The following is a 14441-nucleotide window of genomic DNA, read 5'->3' on the forward strand; positions in this document are numbered from 1 at the left end:
ATCGTGGGGTCAAACGGCCCCACGGTGATCGCGCCGTTACAGTGAACACCGCGGGAGAGGCTGCGCCCGCTGCGGTTGACAGTTCACGAGTTCCATTCGGTGTGTTCGCACTGAAATTCACGACAATGAAAGCTCGCCCCTCCAGCGACAGCAGGGCGTCGAAGTCGTCTTCGTCTAGTGGTCTGCCAGGCTGCCGGTACACCGCCACGAAAAAAATCTTTCCGGCGGTGGTGTTGACGACCACTCCTGTGGCCTCCAGCGCATTGAACGCCGTCAGTTGAACCCGGTGGTTGCGCAGTGACTTCTTCACGTAGATGGCAGTACTACCCCCGTGGGGTGGCTCTGTCATCTCGGTAGCAGCAAAAATTTGCTGCTCGCACGTCGACCCCGGGTTTGAGGAAGGTCTCCTGTGCAACGCAGATGTCGACCGCCTCGTCCCGTAGGAAATGGCGGAATTCTCCCTGCTGGGGGTGGAAACCCCTAGCGTTGAACGTGCAAATGGTTAACCCATAAATATGGTCGTTATACATTTGGAGGCTGGCTTCCCCCGGCGGTGGCCTGGAGGGCCGCCGTCACTGCTCCCACGAGCACCGGTAGCTGAGTCATCAGCTGGTTGAGCGACCGCCGAAGCTCGGCCAGCTCGGTGGTGTCTTCCTTCGCGGTTTCGGGAAGGTTTGACTCCATCGCGACGTTTCCCGTAGTCGACAGCGGAGCGGCGTGCTGGGAACGCCCTGCGCTGCCGGCAACCCTCCTCACAGCCGCGGGCGCCGGCAAGCCGGCTCCCCGGACTGCAGGCGGCGCCGCCGCGAAGGCAGCTGCGACGGCTGCACTCAATACTGTAAATGACCGGCGTCTGCAACCCCAGCTGGTCTTTGATTCAGCCAAGTATATCTATATAAATATATCTATGTAAGTATATCTATATCTATACCTATATAAGTATATCTATATAAGTCATCAGTCCAGCAGTCGTTCCCCTCTGCGACTTCTTCAGTAGTTTCAAAACCCCATCATGGATATAAGACCAAATATCCAAGGCCTGACATTGTGCGTCTTTAACGCAGACGGCATTGTTAATCAGGAAGTCGAGTTCAGAGAACTCATGAAGGAGTTCTCCATCGACATATGCATGATGGGGGAAACCCATCTAAAATCGGGAACAAAAGAGACAGTCCCCAACTACGTTAGCTACCGTAAGGGCAGGCCAACCCAAGGCGGAGGAGTGGCCATTTCCATAAAAAGAGGGATCCCCCACCACCAGGTATTCTTACCAGCTACCAATAAAATCGAAGCTGTGGCGGTGGAAGTAACCACTGCCACCGGACTCCTAACAACTGTTGCAATCTACAGATCTCCCCCCCCCCCCCCCCCCCGCCGGAAAGGGACGGGCCGCCCCCGCAAATACAGCTCCCGGAACATTTGCTAGCTCAAATTCGACATAAGAACAGACGGCCAAAAGAGTGGAAGATCACCTGAGATCAGGCCACCAGGAGGCTACTCAATCGTTTACAGAGAGAACTGAAGGTCGCGCTCTATGAGCGCAGAAATGGCATAACCGCCTCACAGCTCTCAAAGTAGACGATCACACACTGTGGCAAGCAACCAAGCAATTCACGGAAAGACGCGCTAGGATGCCGCCACTGCACGGCGAGAGGGGTCTGGCCTACAGCCACTCTGAAAAGGCCAACGCCCTCGCCAACTCCTTCGAGAAGCATTTTCAAGCGGCAGAACCCCAGGATGAAGAACATGAAGAGGTAGTCCGTCGTCAACTGGCCGTCTTCCTCAGTGCTGAGGAGGACCCAGAGGACGAACCCCTACTTTTCGCCCTCGTGGACGTGGCCGAAGTAATTAGGTCCCTCCCTACAAAAAAGGCGCCAGGGCACGACAGTGCCACCAATCAGTTAGTTAAAAACCTCACACCCTCGACGATGACAAACCTCGCGAAAGTCTTCAACGAGATTACTCGTTCCCGCGAGTTCCCAGCTTGCTGGAAACACGCGGAAGTGGTCGCGATACACAAACCAGGGAAGGACCCTCTATTCCCACCTGTTAGCCTCTTGCCAACTCTCAGCAAGATCTATGAGCGCCTTGTGCTAAAACCCATACAGGAACATATTGTCAGAGAGCAACCTCTGCCGGATTTCCAATTCGGATTCCGGCAGAACCACTTTGCCCCACAACAGATCATGAGAGTGGTTGAAGCAGCCACAGAGGGCTTCAACCACAGAGGCTACTGCGGGATAGTGCTACTAGACGTAGCCAAAGTCTTCGACTCAGTATGGCATAGAGGGCTACTCTACACGTTATACACACAAGGGTTCCCCGGGAGCATAGTTAAGCAGATCATAAGCTATCTCACGAATAGGACTTTCTCTGCCAAAGTAGAAACCGCCACTTCCACCAAAAGGCGTATTCGTGCCGAGGTGACACAGGGATCGGTCCTGGGGCCCGTTTTGTACAGTCTGTACACTGCGGACACACCAACGGCCCCCCTGGTCCACACAGCGCAGTACGCAGATGACACATCCTTCTACACACGAAATGCGAACAAGGACCTGGTCATCCGTAGGCTACAAAGGGTTTTAGATGACACAGAAACTTGGGGCCGTCGCTGGCGCATTACCATCAATTCTGAAAAGACGCAGGCTATGCTGATCACCCGGAGGCTCGGAAGGCGTGGACCTCCTCAGCGCTCCCCCCCCCCCCCCCTCCTCCTACTTCTAAACGGTACCCAACCTCCCTGGCGCAGAACCGCCAAGTACCTTGGCGTAACCTTGGACTCTCGTCTTACTTGGAAACCCCACATAGGCGAGGTCCACAGGGAGGTCTGTGCCAGAATGTCCATCCTATACCCAATCCTCAACTCAACCAGTTCAATTCCCTGCTCTGTGGGTGTGAACGGCCATTAATGGATTACGCATGCCCTGTCTGGGGATACGCGGCGAAGTACCTGGACAAACTCCAGAGGCTGCAGAACCGCACCCTCAAGAGGGCACTGCGTCTACCCCTCGGGTTCCCTATTGACGACCTGCACGCCGCAGCTGAAATCCCACTCCTAAAAGAGCGCTTCCAAGATCTGGAAAGGGCCTTCTGTGAAGGCTCTTCCAGGTCAGGAAACGTCTTCATCCACTCCCTAGGTCGGTATGACATGTCCCATGACAAGCACAAACGACCAATGACCATCTTCGACGACTAAGTCTAAGAGAAAATCCCTATATCCAATTCCTAATCCTCTTCCCGCCCCCATAATAGCAATCATCTCCCCAACCCCAGGCATATACCAGACACACACAGAACAATCATCACATCACACAGACACCCAAAAAAAATCACAGAAATAAACACACACATGTACAAAGTGTAGTAAAAGCCGCAAGGCTACCAACTCACCCACACACTTCCCCAAAGAGGGGAAAGTATTAGATGAGAGTGAGGAGGCGACACTTCTCAGGAGGACATTGCACCTCCCCGTGGGATTCCCCACCGACGATCTGCACGCCGCTGCCGAAATCCCCCTCCTCAAAGAAAGATTCCAAGATCTGGCAAGGGCTTTCTACGAGAGCTGTTCCAGATCTAGAAATAACCTCATCCACTCCGTAGGTCGGTATGACGTGTCCCGCGATAAGCACAAACGCTCATGACGATCTTCGACGACTAAGTCGAAGAGAAAAATCCCAAAAATCTCCAAATTCTAATACCAATCCTTAATCCTTAAAATACCCAATATCTCGCCAACCTCAGGCAAGTACAAGACACCACCAGAACACCACCAAAATACACGGACAGCCAAAACAATCAAAGACAATCACACACACACACACACACACACACACACACACACACACACACACACACAGCACACATTGTGGAGTAAAAGCCAACAGGCTATAAACTCCTCCATACATTTCCCCAAGGAGAAGAATTCATCAGTGGAATACGCCAAGAAAGACTGCAATGGCATGAATACAGATCAATCTCAAAACGACAAAGTGCAGAAATTCACATGAAGGGTTATGTCTTTAACGACATAGTCGACATTTAAGTCATTGTGACGTGTAAGTTAAACACCATCTCTTAGAAGAACTTTTATGACAGTTTCACATGGTTGTATGGACATTCTGTGCGTTGTATTAAATTAAGGGGAGACTATATGAAACACCTGACTCATTAAAACCGCCATATTAATAATTTTTTATTAATCCAGCCTCGAAGTTTTTTGGACTGATGGGGTGCACATATACACCCTCAAGCTATCTTATGGTGAGTGGTGCAGGTTACATGTTGTACCACTCTCATTTCCTCTATTCACTACTCCATTCGCGAGTAATGCGTGGAAAGAATGGCTGTGAATAAGCCCCTGTATGGGCCGTATTTTCTGGTAATCCAGTCGTGGTCATTTCCATAAATGTGTATGAGGGGAAATAATGCTTCGTGACTGTTCTTTGAACACACCCTCTCGAAAAATGAACAGTACAACCTCTGCGTTTCTCACAATACCTCTCATACAGCACTCATTACTGTTTGACGTGCATCTCCGTAACGCTCTCGTGCTCACCAAATAAACCTGTGACGAAACGTGCCGCTCTCCTTTGGATCTCCTCGAGATCTTCTATTACTCTTACCTGATAAGGATCCAAGACTGTAGATCAGCACTCAGAAATCGTTTGAATGAGTGGTTTGCAAGCCACTTCTATCACGGATGAATTAAATTTCTTTATGACTCTTCCTCTGAACCTCTGCGCATCTGTTTCTCCTACAACTTTTCCATTGATTAATTACTAATATTGTAATGGAACTGTCTAATTACGTTCAAATTGTTATATTTACGTTAAAGATCAACTAGTTGGTCTATATACAGTCTTAATGCTGTGTTATGATATTATATGGCCGATTTTGTCTGTCATCCTCGAGTTATATGTCTGAAAGTTCAGATCCCAAGTGTTGTAGAACGTCCAAGATACAAAGGCTCACATACTATTATTGTAGGTGTCGTAAGGATATTAATCGTGTTCCTCTTTTGCTTAAATTATGGTTTGATAGCTTACTGATATACCAATCTGCATATGTAGGTTTGTGATACACAGTATGGATCACGTTTATTCCATTCCTGTCCGCAGCTCGTGTTCTATTGGCTAGCGTTGCTGTCTCTGGATCACGGGGTCTTGGGTTCGATTTCAGCCCGGGTTGGGGATTTTCTCAGGTCGGGGACTGGGTGTTTGTGTTGTCCTCATCATTTTATAATCATTCTTGAAAAATGGTTCAACTGGCTCTGAGCACTATGGGACTTAACTTCTGAGGTCATCAGTCCCCTAGAACTTAGAACTACTTAAAACTAAATAACCTAAGGACATCACACACACCCATGCCCGAGGCAGGATTCGAACCTGCGACCGTAGCAGTCGTGCGGTTCCAGACTGTAGCGCCTAGAACCGCTCGGTCACTCCGGCCGGTCGTTCTTGAAAGTGGCGAGACTGGACTGAGTAATGATTGGGAATTTATACGGGCGCATTTAACCGCGCAGTTGAGCGCCCCACAAGCCAATCATCAACATCATATTCCATTCCTTTCACCTTGTATATCCCGTTTACCGGTTCAAAGCCAGTTTAGGTTAGTGTCTTTCTTGCATAGACTCAAAAGTCCACTAAATGCCATTTAGTATATTATTACAGCCATCCAAAAAACGTTGGAGTAGATGTAGTGTATTTCCCGCAATATTTAATACTCATATTAAGTATCCAAATTTCCATTACCGGTTTAGAAAAATATGGCTCTGAGCACTATGGGACTTAATATCTGAGGTCATCAGTCCCCTAGAACTTAGAGCTACTTAAACCTAACTAACCTAAGGACATTACACACATCCATGCCCGAGGCAGGATCGAACCTGCGACCGTAGCAGCAGCGCGGTTCCGGACTGAAGCGCCTAGAACCGCTCGGCCACAGAGGCCGGAAAAATTTCCCGTTGTTCTTTCTTATTATAATTAGACTAGCTGAGTACCAGGCATTGCACAATTATGTTCTCATTTTTAGTATTTTGCCCACCTTCAGAAACTGTAGTCGTATATAATGAAATAATAAGCAACCAATTGCATATAAGAAATTTAATTACTTATATGCACCTGGTTGATTATTATTTCATTATATGTACTTATTCCAATCTCCTATCAGTCCGTCTCCTTCTTCCCCCTCTCTCTGTCCGTCTCTTCCTCTGCCCCTCTCTCTCCGAATGGTTCAAATGGCTCTGAGCACTATGGGACTTAACATCTATGGTCATCAGTCCCCTAGAACTTAGAACTACTTAAACATAACTAACCTAAGGACATCACACAGCACCCAGTCATCACGAGGCAGAGAAAATCCCTGACCCCGCCGGGAATCCTCTGTCCATATCCTCCTATTCTTTTCCTCTATCCATCCATTTCCTCCTACCATTCCCCTGATCCATCTCTTCCTCCCTTCTCTGTGTCCATTTCCTTCTCTTCCGTTTTCCTGTCCATCTCCTCCTCTCCCCTCTCTCTGTCCATCCCCTCCTCTTCCGTCTCTGTCCATTTCCCTCCTCCCTCTCTCTCTCCACCTACTCCTCTCCCCTGTCTGTGTCCATCTCCTCCTTCCCCCTCTTTGTATGTCAACCTCCTCCTCTCCCCTTCTGTCTCTGCGTTATCATCCCCACACGCATATGATGTTGCTGGTTCTCACCACAACAGTATATCTTTTGAGATAGTAAACAGTATGTGTACCAAGTTTGGTTGAAATCGATCCAGAGTTATAGGAGGAGCTTTTTATCTGCCGCTTACCCACATGTGCAATTATCTCATGTATTTCACTTCACACATTTTTGTGTTCATATTTCACCTGTATCTCTAGCGAATTTCGCCCTTAAGTTTTGTTTTCACATAGCTCAGTGTTTATGACGTCTATCTCCTGAAAAACATGTCGACAATGATATAGTTTCGGAGATATCTCCAGTGGTATATGCGGATACTGTCTGCGAATGTGTGGCCAATAGAGTTAGTAGTTAAGACGTAATAAATTAAAATGTCATGCCTGACGCAGCAGTTTTACTGCATGAGCAGTGAAATTGTAGTCAACGATAAACTTCTTTCCTTTCATCATTTTCTGGGGGGGTGTTATTGAAAAATCTCGTAAAGGTTTCAAATTATGTTAAAGTTGTTAGCAATCACTAAGCGCTCTCATTTTGAAATACTGGATGAATATAATCTGGCTATTTGCGAGTCATAAGCTACACTTCTTTGTCTCCTTCGCCCCCCCCCCTCCCCTGCCACCGCCCCTTTGAAAGGTAGGTGGTTCTTACCCTCACAGTTATTCTTTCTAGATAGTAAGTAATCTGTGTATTAAGTTTGTTTGAAAAGGATAGAGTGGTTTAGGAGGAGATGTGGAACATATGTACATACGTATTGGGTGTTCGGAAATTTCATTACAAACTTCTAGGAATTGTAGAGGGGAGCTAGTACATAATATTTCGAACAAGAACCCTTGTCCGGAAGCGTCATCCAACGACGCTACACAGCGTCAAAGTTACAGGCGCCGGCGCCAGCAAATGTGTGTGTATACAGGGTGATTCCATGATGATGTTACAGACTTTCTAGGATGGTTGAGAAGGATAAACGTATCAATTTTAGGCAAGGGTCCATGTACCGGAAACGAACGAGTCGAAAGCTATAATCAAAAACGGTTCTGACACCTCTGACAGTGGAATACATGTACTGGTACTGTTGTTGCTAAGACTATGGGGTAGGCAGCTTTCAGGGGTGGTAATATGGGCCAAAACAAGAAAAAATGTCTTGTAAACATGGGCTATAAAACGTATATCTTGAGAGTTATGAGCACTTGTTCAATAGAGGAAATGTTTCACAGTAGCTCCTCAGGTATGCATTTTAGAGCCCACGTTTACCTGACATTTTTCCTTGTTTTGATCCATGTTACCATCTCTGAAAGTTGTCTACTTAGCAACAACAGTACCAGTACATGTATTCCACTGTCAGAGGTATCAGAACTGGTTTTACTTATAGCTTTCGACTTGTTCGTTTCCGTTACAGGGATCTTTACCTAAAATTGATACATTTATCCTTCTCAGTCAGCCTAGAAAGTTTTTAAAATCATCACGGAATCACCCTATATGTATATATACATCTACAGGCGCTAGCGACTATAACTTTAACACTGTGTAGCGTCGTTGGATGACGTTACCGGACATGGGTTCCTATTCGAAATATTATGTACTCACTCCCAATTCCTAGAAGTCTGTAACGGGAATTTCCGAATACCCCATTTGTATGTGCGTATATTCCATATCTCCTTCTAAACCATTGGACCCATTTCAACCAAACTTGGTACACAAATCACTTACTGTCTGGAAATAATCACTGTCAAGGCAAGAACCACCTACTTTTCAAGGGGAGCGGGAGAAGGAGAAACAGAAGTGCAGCACACTACTCGCAAATAGCCAGGATATGGATTCCTGTTCAAAATATTGTGTTCTCTCTCTGCTCTGCAAGTCCTAGAAGTTTGTTATGGGAATTTCGGAACATCCTGTACATACACTTTTATAGTATGTGTCCAATTCGCAAACTGTTGTTAAAACACGATATGGCACATCTTATTTCTTATATTATCCAGCTATGCAATATAATATTGTTAGTTAGGATTGTTTTTTATGCAGGGAAGATAAAACAAAGATGTGAAAGGAAGGTGGTGGGCGGAGAGGTTGTTAAAATAGCCTTTACATTGTACCATTTTTGTGCAACGCCTTTCTCGCTGGTGTGCACGAAAGCAGGCAGGTGGTGGGGCAAAGCACAGTTACATCGAGCAGTGTACCGTGTGACGCTCCAGCCAAAGTGGCATTCTGACGTGTCCGTCTGTAGAGTGCACATCAGGCTGCTTCTGGAACATTTAACCTTGACTGTCATGTTAGTTTAGGAATAGTGACAGCTGGTCCCTGCGGAGGTTCGAGTCCTCCCTAGGGCATGAGTGTGTGTGTTTGTCCTTAGGATAATTTAGGTTAAGTAGTGTGTAGGCTTAGGGACTGATGACCTTGGCAGATAAGTCACATAAGATTTCACACACACCTGAACATTTTTAGGAATAGTGAAAGTAGTTAGTCATTGTAGTATTCATTGTAGATGGCATAAGGCAAGCACAATAAGTGTTATATTAAGAAGTGATCTCTACAGTTTTCTGAGGATGTAAATTGTTGTAGAGAGAGTCATTAACACAATGGGCCAAAATGGCCGTTACCCCATTGTTCCCAGTGCCCAAAGTAGGCAACAGGTAGTATGTATGGTGCGGGATAGAAACAAAGAGTACACTGGGGACACTACAAAATATATTGGATCTTTCTCTGGGCAGAAAGCATCACGCACCCTGTTCGTTACTTGCACACTCCTATGAAACATTGTAGGACATACCGGGTGATCAAAAAGTCAGTATAAATTTGAAAAACTAATAAACCACGGAATATTGTAGATAGAGAGGTAAAAATTGACACACGTGCTTGGAATGACATGGGGTTTTATTAGGAAAAAAAAACACCCCATATAGCTAGACGCGTGAAAGATCTCTTGCGCACGTCGTTTGGTGATGATCTTCTGCTCAGCCGCCACTTTCGTCATGCTTGGCCTCCCAGGTCCCCAGATCTCAGTCCGTGCGATTACTGGCTTTGGGGTTACCTGAAGTCGCAAGTGTATCGTGATCGACCAATATCTCTAGGGATGCTGAAAGACGCCAATGCCCTCACCATAACTCCGGACATGCTTTACAGTGCTGTTCACAACATTATTCCTCGACTGCACCTATTGTTGAGGAATGATGGTGGACATATTGAGCATTTCCTGTAAAGAACATCATCTTTGCTTTGTCTTAGTTTGTTATGCTAATTATTGCTATTCTGATCACATGAAGCGCCATCTGTCAGACATTTTTTTAACGTTTGTATTTTTTTTTTGTTCTAATAAAACCCCATGTCATTCCAAGCATGTGTGTCAATTTGTACCTCTCTATCTATTTTATTCCGTGATTTATTCAGTTTTCAAATTTATACTGACTTTTTGATCACCCGGTGATTGAAAAATGTCGTGCCCATTATATAGCAAATCATCAACGTCAGTCCGACTGTTTTGTGTTGCAGAAAAACGATGCCATTTAATTAGTGCTGTATTTCCTCGGCGTCTTTTGATCACCCGGCATATCAATAAGCCTACTGTTGTGTACATAGTTCTGCGTAGTCAGCGCGTACACAACTTTCCCACTAGAGCGCGCCCCGCTAAGCACAACAGCGCAGGCGCAGTGCTCGTCCGTCTCCGCACTACGAGATGGCGCTGTCTTAGAGACGGACCAAATTCTGATTCCGCCGATCCGCGTATTAATATGTAACGCAACCAATGAGATTGCTGCTAACGTAGAACTTTTTCTCCCCGCGGATACACTCGCGCAGTGATACCTGAACGCGCGAGGTATTATAACGAGTGTACAGACCTCCGATTAGTCAGTCTGCATTATTTCAAATAACTTCCGGGAATTCAGCCAGGTAACACTTTCAGCGACCGCCGATATTTCGGCGGGAGAACACCCCGCCATTTTCAAGGCAAACTGCAACGGACAGGCGGCGTACATGCAAATTTAATACCTCGGTTCTCGGACAGAAGCAGGAAAGATAACACACACACACACACACACACACACACACACACACACACACTGAACACTAGTGCCACCAAAGATGACCAAAGTCAGAGCTATCGATAGTGAGGCTATGAATTCGCAGGTGAGGCAGCATTGACTCTGTTCCTCTGTTTTTGACAAGGGAGAGAGCCGGATTCCAAACAGAGTTTAAACAGAAACCTCCATCCCTGTTAACGAGGTTGCTCGCTAATTTAATCTCAACTGCCTCCCTAATGACACTGTCCCAATAGCTGGACGTGCATGCCAATATCTCGGTGTTATTATATAACATGGGGTGACCAGTACCCAAGCAATGTTCGGCAATATCAGATCTAATTGGCTGCTGTAATCGTGTGTGCCGTTTATGCTCAGTACATCTGTCCTCCACGGTCCTGATAGTTTGACCAATATATGCCATGCCGCAGCTACAAGGAATACGATATACACCCGCCTTACGCAGTCCAAGATCATCCTTAACGGAACTCAAAAGTGCTCTAATTTTTGATGGAGGTCGGAAAACACATTTCACATCGTATTTCCGTAAAATACGACCGATCTTATTGGACGTGTTTCCTACGTAAGGCAAAAAGGCAGTAGACTTAGGTGTTGACTCAGAATTATCATCAATCACCCGATGTACAGTTGGTCGATAGCGCAACGCACGTTCAATCTGTCTATCACTATAACCATTTTGACGAAATGTAACTTCAAGATGGGACAGCTCAGCTGGCAAAGTCTCAGCGTCAGAAACGACATGTGCCCTGTGTAACAAGGTACGAAGTACCCCTTCACGCTGAGCCGAACAGAGTCAATGCTGCCTCACCTGCGAATTCATAGTCTCACTATCGATAGCTCTGACTTTGGTCATCTTTGGTGGCACTAGTGTTCAGTGTGTGTGTGTGTGTGTGTGTGTGTGTGTGTGTGTGTGTGTGTTATCTTTCCTGCTTCTGTCCGAGAACCGAGGTATTAAATTTGCATGTACGCCGCCTGTCCGTTGCAGTTTGCCTTCAAAATGGCGGGGTGTTCTCCCGCCGAAATATCGGCGGTCGCTGAAAGTGTTACCTGGCTGAATTCCCGGAAGTTATTTGAAAGTTGTATACGCCAGGAGAAACTCAGGTCTCACAGTCTGCATTAGCCTATAGTCAAGTTTCAGTCTGTGCCTAATAAGATTATCATATTCCTGTACATAGCCATGCAGATAAATGTATAGACACTTTGTCAAGTATCAGAGATATGAGAGAATAATATTAACGTACCAAGACCAAAGGAACTTCAGATTGTCAATTGTAAATAGCATCCAGAACTAAGTTAAGTAATGTTTATGCTGGTTATTATTTTAATAAATGTGTGTGAAAATTAATCAAGTTCTGTTTAAAGCTGGTCACCATCAATCTGCTACTCTAAGCGTGCAGGTGGCATTTCTATCGTCTGACCTAACGGCAGAAGATAAACACGACACGATAGGACCACGAGACATATTGCTGACACTCGCTTACTTCGTTAGAGCGACAAGTCAAATAATCTGATGGTGTGTGTACCGAAGGTCTTACAGTATGCACCCCACACCTACATATCGTCCTGATAATTGTTTCAAATACTTACACACACCCTGCACTGGGCGCACATTGTAACAACTCATTTGCAACCATTATATACACTGAGGCAGGAGTCTAACCCACAACCTCTGCGTCTCTGATACCCGAGACTGTCGAAAATGGCCAGCTTTCGATTTTTATACTGGATCAGTGATGGCGAGTGAACACCATTTTCTTATTGTATCACGAATAAACTGTTGTAAGACCGATGTGAGACAGGCAGTGGTTTTGTGTTGCAGGTGTGCAGTACCTGCGCGACTGCCCGCGCGAGCCGCACCTGCCGATGTACATGGTGGTGGGCGGTGTGCTGGGGCTGGTGTACACGGGCTGGCTGCTGTGGTGGCAGGTGCGCTCACGCCGCTACGAGCGCCTCGAGGCCCGCCACGGCGTCGCCAGCGTCGCGTCGTCGGCAGGGTCGCGCCTGGCGCACGCCGCGCTCGCGCTCTTCCTGGCGCTGTGGTTCGCCTTCGGCAACTACTGGACGCTGCACGTCATGTGGCCCGAGTTCGAGCCGACGCTCTTCGAGCCGAACCGGTGGTGCGCGCGCTCGCTGTACGCGTTTGCTGTGGCGCACCTGGCGCTCGTGTGGTCGCTGGCGTCGTTGGTGGCGGGGACAGCGCTGCTGCTCGCCATGTGCCGTTGGCTCGCCTGCCCCCACGTGCTGCGCTTTAAATAACCTCGCCACCATTCACCGCTCCTAGCTACTCTTCTCTGACCTTCCTTTCGCTTAGATTCCTCTTGTGTTGCACAGATCACTGCACTGTGTCAGTGGTACTTTCACTTCGACGTAGAGATGTCAACTCCGCTCGTGTAGTTGCAAAAAGACTTCTGAAGCTAATAACCTGGGCAGAGGCTGGGTCCTGGTGATCAACTATCCTCTTTCAAATGGTTACAGATTTCGCAGTGTCCTTATTCTCGCTAAACTCGTCCGTATGCCGTCTACAGTTCCGTTTTCGGTTTTGTACGACTCCGTACGCGCGTTCCGTCGCATTTATTTGCCGTAGTTTAGCAGTTTACACTACAATCACATCACCGAAACACGTTAATCGCGATTCGGGTCGCGGATAGTAGTTTCTGCTCTTTTGAACACAACGACTAGTTCTGTTACCGTAAATTTAAGTGTTACAGTACAGATCGATTCTGTAAACTCTCAGCAGCTACGGACCAATAAATAACCATTAAGCAAGCAGCAAGGTCAGACTGATAAAATAATCTCTCGATGAGAATTATTTTTCAATACTGATCGTTGCAAAAACTGTTTGTGGTGCCTTTGTGTACTGATGCTCTAGACAACATCTGCTGAACCGTACCACTATATCAGTATCAGTACTCAAACGCAATAGCATATCGGGTCACAGGCCTTTTCACCAAGAGTTATCACTGAATTCTTCTTTTGCGAATATTATTGTTATCGACAGGACATTTTTGGGCGCATGCATTCTCTTTTATTCACTGAAACGAATGCCATACAAGATAGTTCGCTTCCTTCACTCATTTTGTGTTACCATTGCAGTCATACAAAAGAAACAGTGAAATTGATAGTAAAATAATCTGTTCAGAAAATCTGCCATTCCGTTTGCCATGTTTCCTTTAAAGTCATAGACTAGCTTGCTTAAAGTGCTTTTTCACCTCTGTATAGACAACGTAGCTATTTTGACTTACTACAATGGCTCTATTTGCTCATTATCTTTTCCTGACACAAACACAGTGAAATGTTAGTACATGTATCATTGGAAATATTGCCAGAAGAGTTCAGATGATTCGTTGTTTTCTGCCTATTTCCTAAATTTTGCAAAGGATAGATTTTATTATTCAGGATAAAACTATTCCATTTACGATTTTCCACAGTAAAAACTAAACATTTCTTTGTAGCTTTCGTGGTATTATTTGGAAATAAATATATATGTCACTCTTTTGTACACGAAACGTGTGGCGCAATTTTGATTGCTGCTCGTAGATACTCATCTCTGATATTGTAGAAATGCCACTCAGTCACTGGCGATAGGTGTCGTCAATGTACATCACTTTAGTTACCTGTAATGCTCAGCAATGTGTACAAAAACAATGTTCACATTCAAAGAAATGCTATACACATTTAAAATGAAAATTCTAAGGACGCTCGTGCAAATATGAATATATTCAGCTCTTGTTGAAGTAAGATATAAGTTA

General features: G+C 46.0%; 1 protein-coding gene across 1 annotated transcript; it reads left to right on the forward strand.

Annotated features, from left to right (window-relative positions):
- Window positions 1-842: 842 nt before the first annotated feature.
- On the forward strand, window positions 843-12948 carry LOC124722383 (transmembrane protein 272-like). The gene is made up of 2 exons (XM_047247556.1): window positions 843-885; window positions 12512-12948. Exons 1-2 carry the CDS (start codon window positions 843-845, stop codon window positions 12946-12948), a joined length of 480 nt encoding a protein of 159 aa, XP_047103512.1.
- The last annotated feature ends 1493 nt before the right edge of the window (window positions 12949-14441 follow it).

The sequence above is a fragment of the Schistocerca piceifrons genome, chromosome X (genome assembly GCF_021461385.2).
Source record: "Schistocerca piceifrons isolate TAMUIC-IGC-003096 chromosome X, iqSchPice1.1, whole genome shotgun sequence".
NCBI classification, from domain to species: domain Eukaryota; kingdom Metazoa; phylum Arthropoda; class Insecta; order Orthoptera; family Acrididae; genus Schistocerca; species Schistocerca piceifrons.

Coding starts and splice junctions, on each gene's coding strand:
- LOC124722383 (XM_047247556.1), top strand. CDS start 843: ATGACCGGCGTCTGCAACCCCAGCTGGTCTTTGATTCAGCCAA. Junction 886..12,511: donor CTGGTCTTTGATTCAGCCAA/GTATATCTATAT, acceptor TTTGTGTTGCAG/GTGTGCAGTACCTGCGCGAC.